The 18336-nt window shown below is 48.6% G+C and overlaps 1 protein-coding gene across 1 annotated transcript in view; it reads right to left on the minus strand.

Annotated features, from left to right (window-relative positions):
• Positions 1-3483: 3483 nt before the first annotated feature.
• Positions 3484-18336, minus strand: part of ITSN2 (intersectin 2) — a 110660-nt gene continuing 95807 nt past the window's right edge. Inside the window, exons 30-40 of the mRNA XM_064145733.1 lie at positions 16893-17014; positions 15927-16033; positions 13940-14123; positions 12084-12182; positions 10509-10676; positions 9450-9662; positions 8316-8437; positions 7697-7779; positions 7464-7547; positions 6702-6875; positions 3484-5021 (exon numbers count right to left, since the gene is read on the minus strand). Coding sequence (XP_064001803.1) covers positions 4864-5021; positions 6702-6875; positions 7464-7547; positions 7697-7779; positions 8316-8437; positions 9450-9662; positions 10509-10676; positions 12084-12182; positions 13940-14123; positions 15927-16033; positions 16893-17014 — 1514 coding nt within the window. The 3' untranslated portion in view covers positions 3484-4863. The remainder of the gene's footprint in view (positions 5022-6701; positions 6876-7463; positions 7548-7696; positions 7780-8315; positions 8438-9449; positions 9663-10508; positions 10677-12083; positions 12183-13939; positions 14124-15926; positions 16034-16892; positions 17015-18336) is intronic.

Raw genomic sequence — 18336 nt, forward strand, 5'->3', positions numbered from 1 at the left:
CACAGAGAAGCACAGAGAGGGTTGGGTCAGATGGGACCTCAAAGATCATCCATCTCCGACCCCCTGCCACAGGCAGGGACATGTCCCACCACCAGCTCAGCTTGCTGAAGGCTTCATCCAGCCTCAACACCTCCAGGGGCAGCACCTGATGAAAGTCAAGACACCATTGCTTCTGTTCAGTGCATCTTGGACAGAGAAGATTGTTTTGTGAGGGTAAGAAGTGGTGTCTCTTCTCCCATTTGCTGTTTGCTCTCCTGCCTGTCAATGCTTTTTGTCTCCATAAGTGATTAGTGAGAAAATGTCAACTGTCTGTGTTCTAGAAAAACTAAGTTTACAAGTATGAGTTTCTTGCCTCTTCAGTCTCCTTGGGATAGGCCTGGAGTGGGAACCCTAAATAAGAGCTTAGGAATCATCTGTCTTTGGTGACTTACCCATCTGTTTGCACCTACCTTGTGCTCTCTGCATGTAGATGGTGACAGTGGCTCAGCCAGAGCTGATGTCATGTAACCTGTCCTCCAGCTGACTGCAGTGGCAAGCACAGCCGTCAGGAGGTACCAGCTGCAAGGTATGCTACATCTGCTGGCAAAGCAAGTGCTAGCAGGCCAGGGCTTCTGGCAAACTGCAGTAAACCCAATAGTCTTAAGCATGTGCCTCTGAAGTACTTTTACCCAGCAGCCAAAGAAATATTTGAGCTGCTCCTCCTGTTTTTTATTTTCTCCAGCTCCAGCCCATGCTTTTCACCCCAACTTCTATTTCAGGAGGTTTAAACTGGGCTCTGCCCAGTGTTGATGGTCTCTGTTTTACAGGGTGATGAAGGCTTTGTACTAAAGGAGATGAATATGGTGAGGATAGTTGGAGACTGGTAGAGCCCTGTTCGGTGCAGTGCAGGATCCAGATGACACCCCCAGTCTTGGCAATAGCTCCAGTGCTGAGCCACTCTGTTTCATATGACATGGAGTGTGAATGGTAGCAGTGGGCAGAGGGAATGGACAAAGCCTGCAAAATTTTAGCTACAGCCGTTGTGGTTTTCCATGAATCTGAAAGAGGTCACCTTGAAATTTGAGAACAAACCCTCTCATTGAATGAAGAGGAGGAGGAGCAGCTGCTGGCTATACATGTGGTTAGCACGTGTGTACCAGAGAGCACTGATAAGGAAAGGATTTGATTTTGTTTGTTCAGAACTCCCACAGTGAATGTCTTGCAAAATATCAGTTACAGAAAAATCTTAGGGTACTACCAGGGTTTCAAAGGTCTTTCTCCTTGAGGCAATGCACAAGCAGTAAATCAATCTTTAACATAATGCATACTTTAACTTAATCCATACTGATCACTGAGAGGGCAGGAAATAGCTAGGGCAGAGGAGATGGTAAGTGTAACCTACCAGGTGTTTAGAAGTACAAAGCTTGTTGGACGTGGCACTTGGTGCCATGGTCTGGCCTTGAGCTCTGTGGTAAAGGGTTGGACTCGATGATCTGTGAGGTCTCTTCCAACCCTGGTGATACTATGATACTATGATATGATACTCTTCAGAGAGCCTATGCTGAGCAGCAAATGCTGCCAGTGCTCTGCAAGTAGTTTCTCTTGCTCCAGTGTGGTCCCTGTCTCCCTGCTAGTGTGACTGCACAGCAGCTGTGGTCTCAAAGCCTGCAGAGAGAATTTTTTGCTGTGCTTGTTCAAGAAGCTCCAAAGTCCTGCTGTAGAGACATAATCCCTTGAGAGTTGTAGCCGTTTGAGCTGATTTTCCAGCTCAAACATAGGGGAGAGGTGAACATTCTAGGGACAGGCCATATAATGGCAGCAATGGCTAAGGTTGGACGTGGCACTTGGTGCCATGGTCTAGCCTTGAGCTCTGTGGTAAAGGGTTGGACTTGATGATCTGTGAGGTCTCTTCCAGCCCTGATGATACTGTGATACTGTGATACCTCATTGGAGCATCCAGAGCTTTATGCCTAGAAGCACAGCTTGTTCTTTCCCCTTGCTGGCTTCTGCTGCTTGAGCTACGCCTGCCTGCTATCTTCCTGGGGAGGCCTGTGGATGTGCTCTATCTGGACTTCAGCAAGGCCTTTGACACTGTCCCCCACAGCAAACTGCTGGCTAAGCTGTCAGCCCATGGCTTGGATGGCAACACTCTGTGCTGGGTTAGGAACTGGCTGGAGGGCCAGACCCAGAGAGTGGTGGTGAATGGTGCCACATCCACCTGGCAGCTGTCACTAGTGGTGTCCCTCAGGGATCAGTGCTGGGCCCCATCCTCTTTAACATCTTCATAGATGATCTGGATGAGGGCATGGAGTCAGTCATCAGCAAGTGTGCAGATGACACTAAGCTGCGGGCAGATGTGGCTGGGTTGGAGGGCAGAAGGGCTCTGCAGCAGGACCTTGACCACCTGCACAGATGGGCAGAGTCCAAGGGGATGGCTTCAATAGCTCCAAGTGCAGGGTGCTGCACTTTGGCCACAGCAACCCCATGCAGAGATACAGGCTGGGGTCAGAGTGGCTGAGAGCAGCCAGACAGAGAGGGATCTGGGGGTGCTGATTGATACCCACCTGAACATGAGCCAGCAGTGTGCCCAGGTGGCCAAGAGAGCCAGTGGCATCCTGGCCTGCATCAGGAATGGTGTGGCCAGCAGGAGCAGGGAGGTCATTCTGCCCCTGTACTCTGCACTGCTTAGACCACACCTTGAGTGCTGTGTTCAGTTCTGGGCCCCCCAGTTTAGGAGGGACATTGAGATGCTTGAGCGTGTCCAGAGAAGGGCAATGAGGCTGGGGAGAGGCCTTGAGCACAGCCCTACGAGGAGAGGCTGAGGGAGCTGGGATTGGTTAGCCTGGAGAAGAGAAGGCTCAGGGGAGACCTTATTGCTGTCTACAACTACCTGAGGGGTGGTTGTGGCCAGGAGGAGGTTGCTCTCTTCTCTCAGGTGGCCAGCACCAGAACAAGAGGACACAGCCTCAGGCTGCACCAGGGGAGATTTAGGCTGGAGGTGAGGAGAAAGTTCTTCCCTGAGAGAGTCATTGGGCACTGGAATGGGCTGCCCGGGGAGGTGGTGGAGTCGCCGTCCCTGGAGCTGTTCAAGGCAGGACTGGACGTGGCACTTGGTGCCATGGTCTGGCCTTGAGCTGTGTGGTAAAGGGTTGGACTTGATGATCTGTGAGGTCTCTTCCAACCTTCCTGATACTGTGATACTGTGATACTGTGATACTGTGATACTGTGATACTGTGATACTGTGATACTGTGATACTGTGATACTGTGATCTTCCGCCGGCTGCTGCTACTTTTGCTGCTTCACCACTGCTTGACCTCTTCCCCATCTTCCTATGGTTATTCTATCTTTTTTTACCCCTAGTAGTTTATTTCTCTTTTTACTGTTACACTTACACTATAAGAAATACAATTTCACCTTCCCCTTACTTTCCATAACAAAAAAATCCATGCTGTGGTGAGTTTATTCTACCAGGGGAAGGATCCACCCTAACCCGGGACAAGAGTTGCCAAGAATGAACTTTATTTAGGATTAGAAATACTGAACCACAGAAAACTGTTAAAAGTAACAGAGGTCGCCTCGGCCCTGTAGCAGGTGGGTACACAGATGGCAAGTGGGCGTGCAGCTGTCAGACACCAGGTGGCATTGCCGCATCCATGGGAAGCAAGGGCACAGGCTGCTGGGAACTACATGCTGTGCTTTTCCAAACCACTTGAAGGAGACAGTAACTTGGTTACCACGTATCAAACTCTTTATAAACAAGCTGCCTTTTTTTTTTTTAACCAACTTTTGATTTTGGTGCCAAGGGCAAGTTTTTGCTTCGAATCAGTTTGGTGGTGGGGCCACCTTCCACAAACTGATGGAAGGTGGTGATTCCTTCCATCAGTTTGGTGGAGGAACCCATTTGCTTTGGGTTCCTCCAAAGCAAACCTTTTTAACTCGTAATAAAACTTCTGTTGAGTTGAACCCTGTAAGGTTGTGTTTTTCTTTCATTGTTTTACATTCCCCTGTACAATAAAATAAACTCCTTATAAATCACTATGCATCAATAAACTTCTGTAGACAAATTAACATTAATAAACTTAACACTTGACTCTCTATATACAGGTTGGCAAGGTCAAAGCTTCTTCAAGATTCACATGGAGGTCTGCAAGACCAAGGAAATGTACACAAATAACTTAAGACATAGGAAAAAAAACAAAGAACAAAGGCTGAAGAGCATTTTTCCACATTATTGTGGGTCACAGTATTTTGAATTCTTTTTTCCCTAGTTATTCTTCACAACCACATTGTCTCAGCAGAGGTTTGGTGAAACAAACCGAAGCAGAAAGAAAAATCAAGTAGCAGTTATTGATTTCAGTGCGGAACTAAGTCAAGTAAAGGACTACACTTAAAGCATATACAACAGCGCAGAGACTTCTCCAGTGCTAAGGCTTCTTCAGCATTTCATCTTTAAAACTATCATCCTGAGATGGGAAGATTCCAGTGGATATCACTTGTCAGATTTCAAATGGAATGATTCCAGTGCTGAGCTTTAAACCATTCCTCAGTCTATACGTTAGACTAAGTGGTAAAATATAGATACATCTTGATGCCACGCTTCTGTTCAATAGTTTTCATGGCCCTGAAAAATGCAAACATTGGCATCCAAACCCAAGGGGATTCCAACAGAACAAAAAGGCACTGAGCTGTAGGACTGTACACACAGTGACGTTTGTGTTTGCATAGATCAACAACTTCCAATGCAGCAATGGAGCCAAACGCAACCAGGAACTAAGGGCAAACAGGGAAGCTGCAGAAACTCTTGCTTAATAAAAGGACTCTTTCAACACAAAAAGGTCCAGGCTGTCAGCTTCCTGTCCTTCATAAACTAAGACAAGTGTTCTTAGATGAGTGTTTTCTGATCAAAGAGCTGGAGATCAAAACGGACCCAGACTTCACCTGTTGGAACTTCATGGAGCAGTAAGTGTTTGGTTGTGGGGCCTTTACTTTCTTGCTCCGTTCTGATTTTTGCCACTGGAACTTCAGTGCGACCCAAAAAATCTGTTGAGAAAGTGATGAAGAATTGTCATTAAGCAGTGATGTTTGAGCTTCTGAAATCTGACAGTGTCAGACTGAGCAGCAGTGCTGCACAGAATGCATTCGGTTGCACAGCGCTGCTCTCAAGCTTCCTGTTCGAGCAGCCCTCAGCCCTGTGTAAACCAGCCAGAAGTGGTGAAAAAAGCTTTTGGAGAAGACAAAAATGCTATGGAATTAGGATGGAAAACATGCCCTTATGTCACGGTGTGGGAATGCAAAGTGAAGAAGGATATTAACAGGTGGATGCTGACCTTGGTTCCCAGCAGCTGCTGGCTACCTTATCTCAGAAGGGATAGATAACAGACACCTCGTTAATGAGGAAAGCAAGGTGTGGTTTATGCTGATGGAGTGGGTTGTCCTTGACTAATTATGCTAATGTGTAGGTGTGTGCTTTGTGCCCTGAGGGGATATATTGAATCATAGAATCACAGAATCAACCAGGTTGGAAGAGACCTCCAAGCTCATCCAGGCCAACCTAGCACCCAGCCCTGGCCAATCAACAAGACCATGGCACTAAGTGCCCCAGCCAGGCTTTTCTTCAACACCTCCAGGGACAGTGACTCCACCACCTCCCTGGGCAGCCCATTCCAATGCCAATCACTCTCTCTGCCTACAACTTCCTCCTAACATCCAGTCTAGACTTCCCCCAGCACAACGTGAGACTGTGTCCCCTTGTTCTGTTGCTGGTTGCCTGCAAGAAGAGACCAACCCCACCTGCCTATAACCTGCACTTTGGCCACAACAGCTCCAAGCAGTGCTACAGGCTGGGGCCAGAGTGGCTGGAGAGCAGCCAGGAAGAAAGGGACATGGGGGTACTGATAGATAGTAAGCTGAAGATGAGGCAGCAGTGTGCCCAGGTGGCCAAGAGAGCCAATGGCATCCTGGCCTGCATCAGGAACAGTGTGGCCAGCAGGATGAGGGAGGTTATTCTGCCCCTGTACTCAGCACTGGTCAGGCCACACCTTGAGTACTGAGAGCCAAAATGATCAGTAAAGGTCTCTGGCATCATTCACACTGAACAGTCTGGAGTCCATGTGGCATTGCCTCGATCATGTTGCTCTGTGGGGCCTTGACCACGTTCCCTGCGTCAAGCTGAACAGGCTTTTGCCAACATCACAGGGCTTTAAAAATACAGTTCCCTCTCAGAAACAACTTTAAGCATTTTCCTGCTTGGAGAAGCAGCCCTGCAGTCACATCACCTCACAAAAACAGCCTGAGCTATAGCTCCACACAGGGCAAGTCGGGTCAAGGCCGTACCTTACAGATCTGCAGCAGTCAACTGTGTCAGAGCCCTGTTGTAAACACTTCACCTTGGAAAGGGGACAGCTGCCAAGCAATGGAAAGTTAGCAAGGTGTTGCTGGGTGAATAACCTATCATCTTATTTCTGGGTACCTACAGTGAGACAGAAAAACTTCTGCTTTCAAATTCATTGTCTCCCCAGTCTGACCCAAAAAAATGAATCTATCTGATACAAAAGCCAGAGTGGCATCAAACCTGACTGCCCAGAGCTGTTGGCTCTGGAAGGCTATTGCTGTGTCTACATAGCAATCATACCTGCAGGTTCTTGGAACTGCTGGTGAGGAAGAGTGTAGCCCAAGTCACAGAACAAGCATATTTTTCCTAAACCAAATGATCACACTTACCATCAGGTGAGAACTGGTCCCTGTCAAACATAGTGATACACAGGACATCCTGATACAGGTCCTTAATGAAGAACTGGCAGTTGAAGTTCCACTTGGGGTTCAAAGTGTCCTGCATGGTCCTTGTAGTGTAGCTCTGAGAGCCCATGCTGATCTCACAGTACGGGTTGCTCTTTCCTAGACACAGAACAAGCACTGAAACACCTCTGCAGTGCAGAAAGCTCCTTCCTGCATCTGGAGGCTGCCTGGACACTTGTCAATGTTGCTCTTCAGAAGATGTGGGTCAGGCAACCTCTGTATCACAGTATCACAGTATCAGCAAGGTTGGAGGAGACCTCATAGATTATCAAGTCCAGCCCTTTACCACAGAGCTCAAGGCTAGACCATGGCACCAAGTGCCACGTCCAGTCCTGCCTTGAACAGCTCCAGGGACGGCGACTCCACCACCTCCCCGGGCAGCCCATTCCAGTGTCCAATGACTCTCTCAGTGAAGAACTTTCTCCTCACCTCCAGCCTAAATTTCCCCTGGCACAGCTTGAGGCTGTGTCCTCTTGTTCTGGTGCTGGCCACCTGAGAGAACCACCTGGCCACCTGTATCCTAGAGCAGCACAGAGCTGGTTCTTCGCTCAATCCTCTGAAGCTAAATGACAGCTGATTTGTTCAGAAGCTGTAGCTAACACCACAGTGCTTCCCACATCACCTAACTCCTCGCAGGAAGCCTTTCAGCAGGCACAGCAGTGATCTGACACTACTCCTTTCACTTACCATTGGGCTTGCAGGCCTTTAGTTCTGTGGCTTCAATCACATGCACCATCAGGCGTCCTATTCCTGAAGTTTTCTGTGAGCGAGCTGCAGGAAAAGAAGTCAAGAAGCTTGGTTACAACTGAGAAGCTGGCAATTTGAAGAGGGAAATCCTACACAGATGCTGCCTGGCATCTGCCAGAAAAGGTCCTGCCCCTGTGTCCATGTGGGTGAGCAGGAAATATCTTGGTAGGTACCTTGATAGGCCTTCTCACGTTTCTTCTTCTCGGTTTCGATGTACTGCTCTGATGCTGCTTTGATCTTCTGGACCCAGGCAGTACTGCAAAGAGCAATCCCTATGGTTAGGGTCGCTCCACAGGCAGGACATCCTTCAGTATCAGCAACTCTGCCCCAGTCTCTTTTGCCAATCTTTATTCCCTCCACTGGGTTTTGAGGGCATGGTGAATCAAGTCAGCTCCAAGGACTAAAGCATTGGGAGATTTTTAGGTTTAATCATATGCCACATTTCCACATCAGCCTAAAGAAATGAAAGTGGAACTGATGCTGCATTAGAGACTGACCAGAACTGGGGAAGAGTCCTATGAGGTGCCAGACTTTGCAGCTCTAAACTGTTGTATGCAGCTGTAATATTGAGGAGCAGTAGGTGTGGCTGGACTCCACTACAAGAGCTGCTACACAAGCAGAACATAATCAGAGGAAACTTGTCATTCAAATGAGAGTAAAATCAGTTTATTTCCTGACCAAGAGATGAAACCCTGCTCTGGACCTGAGAGACCTCCCTGCCTGCTCACTGGAAACACAGCCCACAGCCAAGATCAGCAAGTTCATGCTCAGATCTGCCCTTTCGCTACTCACCGCTCGTTAATGTTGTCGGTTTTAAGCGTGTAGACTCTGTCGATGTGTGATATGTGGAAAACTGGCTCATCACTGGAAGGGTCTGTGGGCAGTTTCACCAGGACTTCATTAAGGAAAACAGGCTGAAAGGAAAGCAAAGAGCACAGTGGCAGCATCCCCCTGACAGTAAGGAAACTGTGAAGGTGTTTAAGTGTTCTTTTACTGTAGGGAGAATGAAGGTTGTAGGACACAGGACAAACAATCAGATCATCATGTAAAGGATGTGAGAAAGGAGTGAAAGAAAAATTGCTCTGGCAAAACACCCCCCCTTCAGTCTATCTAGATGAAGAGCTTTGTGAAAGTGGGCAGGACAGCATAAGCAGAGCTGCAGTGTGGGTCTTGGAAATCCTGGGAATCTCTTGGGTTCCCTGCTGGATAGAAGCTCTGATACTCAAAAATTTTTACACCTCCACCAGGATCTTGAGAACATGCTCTGCCTGGACACAGAGGCTAAAGTTTTGCACCCTTTCCTGTTTTCCAAGGAAGGACAGCCATTTTCTTGTGGGTGCAGAAACCAAGGCTCCTCATTCATAGAATCACAGAATCAAGCAGGTTGGAAGAGACCTCCAAGATCATCCAGTCCAACCTAGCACCCAGCCATATCCAGTCAACTAGACCATGGCACTAAGTGCCTCAGCCAGGCTTTTCATAGAATCATAGAATCAATCAGGTTGGAAGAGACCTCCAAGCTCATCCAGTCCAACCTAGCACCCAGCCCTAGCCAGTCAACCAGACCATGGCACTAAGTGCCTCAGCCAGGCTTTTCTTGAACACCTCCAGGGATGGTGCCTCCACCACCTCCCTGGGCAGCCTATTCTAAACATCCCACTTGGCTGCTCAGGCACGATGCTGTTTCTGCCTTTCCATTCCAGAGTGGACAGAAGCATTTATTCAGTTGTGACACAGAAGCCTGTCCTTTTGTGGGGATTAAGCCAACAGCATTCATGTCTGCTGGCTGCCAGTATATGCCCACGTGACAGCAAAGATCAGACAGGGCCAGACAGCTAATCCCAGCAGACAGAACAGCATTCCTCATCAGAAGCCAGGTCTCACTCTACCAACACGAGCAGGGAGCACCTTGATTCACTCACTCACCATTTTGTACATTTTGAACTGGGAATTGGATTTGGGGCTGAAGAGTTTATCGGAGCCAGAAGACACAAACTGCTTAACCATGTAAGTCAGCAGGAGGAAGTCATTGAAAAGGAAGCCATACAGCTCCTTACTGCTCTTGGCCTTGTACAACTTGCCACTGTGCAGGAGTTTCCGTGGTCCCAAGCAGTTTGTGAGGGAGTTGAAGACAGGTTGCTAGAAGAAACAAAACCAATTAGCAGCAGTAAGTTAGTGCAGACATCAGATCCTGCTCCTCTTCACAGTGGAGACTGCTGAAGCTGCTCCAAGAGCTACTCTGTTTTGCTTAATGAGTTGAGTCACAAATGACGAGAGGGAAACTGTTTTGTGACCTGCTATCAGCACTACTACCAGCTGCAAGTAGATTTGAGCTTTACCAATGCCATATGCAGGGGTCTGACTGGATGAAGGCATTTATATCATGGCCACTTTTCTGTTGTCCAGAAGCTTCTAAGAAGAGTCTGCAGTCAGGTTTCCTCTTATGGGTGCATGATTAGGTGATGGAACTAGGACAGAACTTCTGGCCCTGTCAAGCCCAGGTTCTTCAGGCAGCCAGTGGTGAACTGACACAACTCTTCATTTTGAAGGCTGCCCAGAAAGGAACAGGAGCCTAAACCCTACATATCTTTAAGGGTCTGGCACTATGAGCTTCTGAGTCTTTTCCATGTGAAGGAAAACCTTGTGAAACACACACTAAGTGAAATTCCACACAGTGACAGCTGACATAGCCCAGTGGCAGCACGAACAGCAGCACTTCAGAAACAGAGGTTTTTCCTGTCTATTAAATGGTTTAAATGTTTTAAGGTGTTTTAAGATGACAAATCAAGACTTAAGATGATAAATCAAGATTTCTCCACTGCCAAAATCATGCAGAAATGAGGGCTCATCACACCGTGGCTGTGAGCTTCTCTGCCAAGTGCATGATCCCTGGATCATGTTCCAACAATAGGCATGAGCACCTCCCCCAGCCTCCCTGAAATGACTTGGACAAGTCCCCACCAAACAGCACATCAATGTGGCTACCTCAGCAAGACCTTCACACTGGACGTGGGCCTGTATCCATTCCAGCCTGTCCGAGTTCTCCTTCTCCCGCACCCCTTCGTTAACTTGAGAGCACAGCTCCTCTGCGCGCTCCAAGGCAAGCCTGAGGTTACTGTGGTCAGGGTGACTGTCCGGAGTGTTCTCTAGAATCTGGCACAGATTAAAAGGGGGAGGAAACAAGATAAAACCACAGGTGAGTCCAGGCACTCCTTCACACTCTCAGAGAAATGCCCATAAAGGGACAAGGCTTATTTTTGATCAAACTCAAGAGCATTCACCTAGGGAAGCTGACTGAGGGCACTCATGCTCTTTATGAGCAGAGGGAGGGCACTCATGCTCTTTATGAGCAGAGGGAGGGCACTCATGCTCTTTATAAGCAGAGGGAGAGCACTCATGCTCTTTATGAGCAGAGGGAGAGCACTCATGCTCTTTATAAGCAGAGGGAGGGCACTCACTCATGCTCTTTATAAGCAGAGGGAGGGCACTCATGCTCTTTAGAAGCAGAGGGAGGGCACTCATGCTCTTTATGAGCAGAGGGAGGGCACTCATGCTCTTTAGAAGCAGAGGGAGGGCACTCATGCTCTTTATAAGCAGAGGGAGGGCACTCATGCTCTTTAGAAGCAGAGGGAGGGCACTCATGCTCTTTATAAGCAGAGGGAGGGCACTCACTCATGCTCTTTATAAGCAGAGGGAGGGCACTCATGCTCTTTATAAGCAGAGGGAGGGCACTCATGCTCTTTAGAAGCAGAGGGAGGGCACTCACTCATGCTCTTTATAAGCAGAGGGAGGGCACTCATGCTCTTTATAAGCAGAGGGAGGGCACTCATGCTCTTTATAAGCAGAGGGAGGGCACTCATGCTCTTTAGAAGCAGAGGGAGGGCACTCACTCATACTCTTTATAAGCAGAGGGAGGGCACTCATGCTCTTTATAAGCAGAGGGAGGGCACTCATGCTCTTTATAAGCAGAGGGAGGGCACTCATACTCTTTATAAGCAGAAGGAGGGCACTCATGCTCTTTATAAGCAGAGGGAGGGCACTCACTCATGCTCTTTAGAAGCAGAGGGAGGGCACTCACTCATGCTCTTTATAAGCAGAGGGAGGGCACTCACTCATGCTCTTTATAAGCAGAGGGAGGACACTCATGCTCTTTATAAGCAGAGGGAGGGCACTCACTCATACTCTTTATAAGCAGAGGGAGGGCACTCATACTCTTTATAAGCAGAGGGAGGGCACTCATACTCTTTATAAGCAGAGGGAGGACACTCATGCTCTTTATAAGCAGAGGGAGGGCACTCACTCATGTTCTTTATAAGCAGAGGGAGGGCACTCACTCATGTTCTTTATAAGCAGAGGGAGGGCACTCACTCATGTTCTTTATAAGCAGAGGGAGGACACTCATACTCTTTATAAGCAGAGGGAGGGCACTCATGTTCTTTATAAGCAGAGGGAGGGCACTCACTCATGTTCTTTATAAGCAGAGGGAGGGCACTCACGCTCTTTGTAGGCAGAGGGAGGGCACTCACTCATGCTCTTTATCAGCAGAGGGAAGGTACTCACGCTCTTTATCAGCAGAGGGTAGCGGGTGATTCTCTGCATAGGTTTCAGAAGGAAGCTGGAGAGGGGCATTCCTTTGCAGCGAGGGTCCAAGGCAAGTCTCTGTGGTGCAACCCAGAACAGACACTGCATTACTCAGCAAGAAGCAGTTGCCTGACTGCACTAAAAAACAAGAGCTGGGCAGGTTCATTCTTCCAGAAATCTTAAGAGTTTTTGGTAAGCAAACAGAACTTGCACCTGGAACAGACAGGAGGCCACCACTGCCATTGCAACTAGATGCTGTGCCACAGAACTTGCACCTGGAACACACAGGAGGCCACCACTGCCATTGTAACCAGACACTGTGCCACAGAACTTGCACCTGGAACAGACAGGAGGCCACCACTGCCATTGTAACCAGATGCTATGCCACAGAACTTGCACCTGGAACAGACAGGAGGCCACCACTGCCATTGTAACCAGATGCTATGCCACAGAACTTGCACCTGGAACAGACAGGAGGCCACCACTGCCACTGCAACCAGATGCTGTGCCACAGAACTTGCACCTGGAACAGACAGGAGGCCACCACTGCCACTGCAACCAGATGCTGTGCCACAGAACTTGCACCTGGAACAGACAGGAGGCCACCACTGCCATTGTAACCAGATGCTGTGCCACAGAACTTGCACCTGGAACAGACAGGAGGCCACCACTGCCATTGTAACCAGATGCTGTGCCACAGAACTTGCACCTGGAACAGACAGGAGGCCACCACTGCCATTGTAACCAGACACTGTGCCACAGAACTTGCACCTGGAACAGACAGGAGGCCACCACTGCCACTGCAACCAGACATTGTGCCAGTATAAGCTCTGGCATCACTGCTCAGGCAGAATCCTTACACTTAACACTGTTCCAGCTTTTGTTTCAATGTTGCAGGCTCCAAGCAGGTTGAAAAAGGCAATGAAAGAAACAAACACCCGATGTTGACAATTCTGGCATTTCATGGCCTCAAAGCCACCACTTCAGATGCAGCACAGCAGCAATTCCTTAGTTATTTCTGCTCTGTGCCTGTCTTTGATGCTCACAGCACATCCCTGCCCCCAGCTGCCACCTCACTGTTCAGACAAACTTCAGGTCACACTGAACTGCAACCATATTCAGAAGAGCATTTTGATTTGAGTGTCACAGGCTCCTTCAGCATGAATTTTTGGTAAGGTGCAGACAACAGCACCACAGCTTTGTGGAGTGAGCATTACACTGAAGTGGGAAATGGAGTAGTTAAGTTAGCTAGAGAGAGACACTTGTACATGAATAAAAAGCATAGTGTTAACCATGGCCATTGTATAAATGCACCTCGGGAGGTTCTTAGCTATTTTAATCATAGAATCATAGAATCAACCAGGTTGGAAGAGACCTCCAAGATCATCCAGGCCAACCTAGCACCCAGCCCTAGCCAGTCAACCAGACTATGGCACTAAGTGCCTCATCCAGGCTTTGCTTGAAGACCCCCAGGGACGGTGCCTCCACCACCTCCCTGGGCAGCCCATTCCAATGCCAATCACTCTCTCTGTGAAGAACTTCTTCCTAACATCCAGCCTATACCTACCCTGGCACAACTTGAGACTGTGTCCCCTTGTTCTATTGCTGGTTGCCTGGGAGAAGAGGCCACCCCCCACCTGGCTACAATGCCCCTTCAGGTAGTTTTGCAGGGTTTTACTCTTCTGGGTGCTAGGTTGGACTGGATGATCTTGGAGGTCTCTTCCAGCCTGGTTGATTCAATGATTCTATGATCTGGTCGATGCTAGTTAGAGGGGCTCCTGTCACTAAGGAAAGGCACAAAAGCTACTGAATAAGGTAGCTACTGAATAAGGTACCTTTAAGTAGTCTTTGAAATCAGCATCTTCATCGGTCTTCTGCTGCAGCAGCGAAGCTCCATTCAGCTGGCAGCTGCAGAAGCGAATGTAGGCCTGCATGTGAGCAAGCTCTGCTGCTAAGATGTCCCCAATCATCTGCACTGGCATTTTCTCTCCTCCTGTTTTCTTACGCACTCGCAAGGCTCTGAAGAGGAAAAAAACAAATCACCATCCAACTTCACTGCCAAGTTTCTGGGGCCTGAAGCAAGAGCCTTACAACATCCACCTCTGAAAGGATGCAAGCCAACCTGTCGCACCAACCTGACCTTGTCTCACCAACCTGATCTCCTTTGATCACAGTATTGCAGGGCAGGCTGTGGATGGAGTCTACCTGGACTTCAGCAAAGCCTTTGACACTGTCTGCCACAAGCAGCTCCTGGCCAAGCTGGCAGCTCATGGCTTGGACAGATTCACTCTGAGCTGGGTCAAGAACTGGCTGGATGGCAGAGCCCAGAGAGTGGTGGTGAATGGTGCCACATCCAGTTGGCAGCTGTCACTAGTGGTGTGCCCCAGGGATCAGTGCTGGGCCCAGTCCTAATCAGTATATTTATTGATGATCTGGACGAGGGGATTGAGTCCAGCATCAGTGAGTTTGCAGATGACACCAAGCTAGGAGCAGGTGTGGAGCTGTTGGAAGGTAGGAGAGCCCTGCAAAGGGACCTGGATAGGCTGGATGGGTGGGCAGAGGCCAATGGGATGAGATTTAACAAGGCCAAGTGCAGAGTTCTGCACTTTGGCCACAACAACCCCAAGTAGCACTACAGGCTGGGGACAGAGTGGCTGGAAAGCAGCCAGGAGGAAAGGGACCTGGGGGTACTGATAGAGAGTAGGCTGAAAATGAGGTAGCAGTGTGCCCAGGTGGCCAAGAGAGCCAATGGCATCCTGGCCTGCATCAGGAACAGTGTGGCCAGTAGGACAAGGGAGGTTATTCTTCCCCTGTACTCAGCACTGGTCAGGCCACACCCTGAGTGCTGTGTCCAGTTCTGGGCCCCTCAATTCAAGAGAGATGTTGAGGTGCTGGAAGGTGTCCAGAGCAGGGCAGCAAGGCTGGGGAGGGGCCTGGAGCACAAACCCTATGAGGAGAGGCTGAGGGAGCTGGGGTTGTTTAGCCTGGAGAAGAGAAGGCTCAGGGCAGAGCTCATTGATGTCTACAACTACCTGACGGGAAGTTGTAGCCCAGTGGGGGTTGGTCTCTTCTGCCAGACGAGCAGCAACAGAACAAGGGGACACAGTCTCAAGCTGTGTCGGGGAAGGTATAGGCTGGATGTTAGGAGGAAGTTCTTCACAGAGAGAGTGATTGGCATTGGAATGGGCTGCCCAGGGAGGTGGTGGAGGTGTTCAAGAAAAGCCTGGATGAGGCACTTAGTGCCATGGTCTGGTTGATTGGATAGGGCTGGGTGCTAGGTTGGACTGGATGATCTTGGAGGTCTCTTCCAACCTGGCTGATTCTATGATTCTAAGCCTGAGAGGTCAGTTCCCTTACACAGCACAGGTGGTGCAGGGTCCAGCCTGAACCCCCAGGAAGTCACTGGCACACCACTATGAGCTCGAGTTGCCTGATGGGGTCTGTGAGACTGGGACTCTCCTTTGAGGTTTCTGGTACAACTGGTGTCAATCTCTACATTCCACTAGCATCCCATCCCAAGGAAGTATTAGCCACTCTGTCTCTCCAAAGTTTCCTTTCAGAGACTAGATGGAGGCTTTGCAGGAGGGATGCCTCCTGTGCAAGTGCTTTTGTGTAGACTCCATTTCTAAGGTACTCCAGCATCTGTTCTTGCTGTTTATTGCTGCCTTCCCTCTTGCAACAACATCTTCTGAATTCATTTAGCTGTTCTGAATGCATGCATGCGAGGCAGAAATATTTACTGTAAACCCACAAACTTCCTGCACAAAGGAGCAAGGGAATAAAGATGAAGAAGAAACCACAAAAACACAAGTAAGTACTCACTTTAGTAATTTAGTGTTTGACATGATGAGTTCTTTCCAGTTAACAAAGATCAGCCCCATTTCTCCTTCGGTCAGACAGCCAGAATCAGCCATTGGTTTTTGGAAAACCTGAGTTGAGGAGTGAGAAAGGTGAGCAGCTCATCAGACCAAAGAAGCTCAGCCTCTTGTTTAGCCTAGTAGTGATTCTGTTCCATTGGAATGCTCAGTGTACAATCCCTTGGAAGTTGAAAACAATTCCTTACTAGCACTTGCAACAGCAGGTGCTGCTTTTCCCAAAGTGTGACCTCATTCTGCCATTGGCATCACCACCTGCAAAGCAGAGACAAGCACTGGGACCTGCAAGCTGACACTCAGCAGAACATTACCATCATTTTGGAGTCAATTGCTACATAAATTATGCTTGTGCTTCACCCCCACACCCCCAGCACATGCAGGCAGCCTGCATGCAGAACTACAGCCTCTCAGGAGCCCCTGGCCCACTGCCTCCGTACCACACACAATACCTGTAGAGCTCAGGCTGTTTAACACAGTTGTTTACATAGAGAGGTCAAGTCAGGCACCCAAAATGACCTAATGCTGGCCAATTCCTGCCCAGCCTAGGGAGGTGCTCTTGTTTCCAGAAATAAAACTGGAGGTGAAGACAGACAACAAACTTCTATGGCACTCATGCAGTTTCTGTTATGAGCCTGTGCAGCTCTGGTAGACATCCCAGCCCATCATTTTTACACTGAGCTCCAACACCAAAGCACAGGATTTGGAAAACAGGAAGGTCCTTGTAAGATGAGGTCTTTGGCAACGTAGTGTTTTTGCCCAGTGGACAGCCACATAACACCTGCTAGAAGAGGAGGTGCTCACACACCTTCTTCCTGTAGCATTTCACAACTCACAAGAATTGCTTTATTGTCACTGTTCAGCTGAAGAGAGCTGCTCTTCTTCCAAAGACATTTTCACATCCAAGGCATCTCACCTCTATGACGAGCTGAAGATCATCCATGTACCTCTCTTCTGTCTGAATGAGTTCGTGAATGTAGCCCTGCCTTTTCCTTTCCATCGGCTGCATAGTGTCAAGGCTTTGGAGATCAGCACACCCTACAAGAAGTAAGGCAGCAGTTTAGATCCCACCCAGTCCATCAGATCCGGTCAATTAACAAAGCTGCACCAGCATGCACCAGCCTAAGCTTCAGACTGCACACACTGTGGTAAAACAATGTCCACAGCAGCACTGAGTTTCAAAATTGAGTGATGCAGTGCTCAACCCCCTCCCCACCTTCAGTCATTTTAATCTGTCATCCTCCTGTTTCTTTGAACGCGCCCTGTCCTTGTACTGTGATGCAGAATAAGAACTGGAATGGGCTGCCCAGGGAGGTGGTGGAGTCACCATCCCTGGAGGTGTTCAAGCAAAGCCTGGATGAGGCACTCAGTGCCATGGTCTAGTTGACTGGCTAGGGCTGGGTGCTAGGTTGGCCTGGATGATCTTGGAGGTCTCTTCCAACCTGCCTGATTCTATGAATTCCTAACTTCCTGACACTCCATCTGTCTCATGATTTTTCTCATCTCCTTTTCTGCCACACAGTTTCAAAACCGTGATTTTTCTCTTACCTTGTACAATGTCTTTTGTGAGGTGAAGTCATCTAGAATGTGTTGGGTTCTGATTTAGGGCATTGCACCTTTAATCTCCACCCCATTTCTAAAGTACTCTGCCTTAATAATTGACGACACAAACTGCCACAGCAACAAATTCATGAAGTGACAAGGCACATAATGTTACAGCTGTGCAACTTCACAGTTGCACAACTTCTTTTCTCACTTAGAAGCAAAGCAAGCCTGAAATGCTGAAGTATTTCTGTGCATCAAATACAACTAACCAAAGGCATGCAGAGGAACATGCAGACATTCAATGACACCGACTCCAAGTGTCCTGTAGTGACATGCACACCCTGCAGCTTCACACTGCTTTTCCTCTACTCAACACAAGTTAGAGAGCACAAAAACATCTGAGATTTAGTAACTGAATCATAAACTGGCACTAACAAAATGGTGAAGGGGAGAGCACAGAAAGTCAAGCTTCAATCCCTCTCTTAGCCCTCATGTGCTAGCACAGCACTGCAAAGTAGGAGAGGGAAGGGGAATAAAAACCAGAACCAATGACAGCACGCTTGAGAGCATCCATCTACCTATTTCTTGCTGTGATGGTGTCAAGACTTTAACACAAGAGGAACTGTGGATTTTACAGGAAAGTAGAAAGGACACCACAGGGACCGAGTCAGATGCAGCACTTCTAGAGGAATGGTACTTTCTGAAGTTTACAGGTGTTGTGAAAGGCAGCATGACCTACAGCACAAAGGGCTGCCTGCCCCCTGTTAGCCTAACACATCCAGGGCACTAGAATGTGACTTTGCTCTATTCAGTGC

The sequence above is a fragment of the Pogoniulus pusillus genome, chromosome 7 (genome assembly GCF_015220805.1).
Source record: "Pogoniulus pusillus isolate bPogPus1 chromosome 7, bPogPus1.pri, whole genome shotgun sequence".
Lineage (NCBI taxonomy): Eukaryota > Metazoa > Chordata > Aves > Piciformes > Lybiidae > Pogoniulus > Pogoniulus pusillus.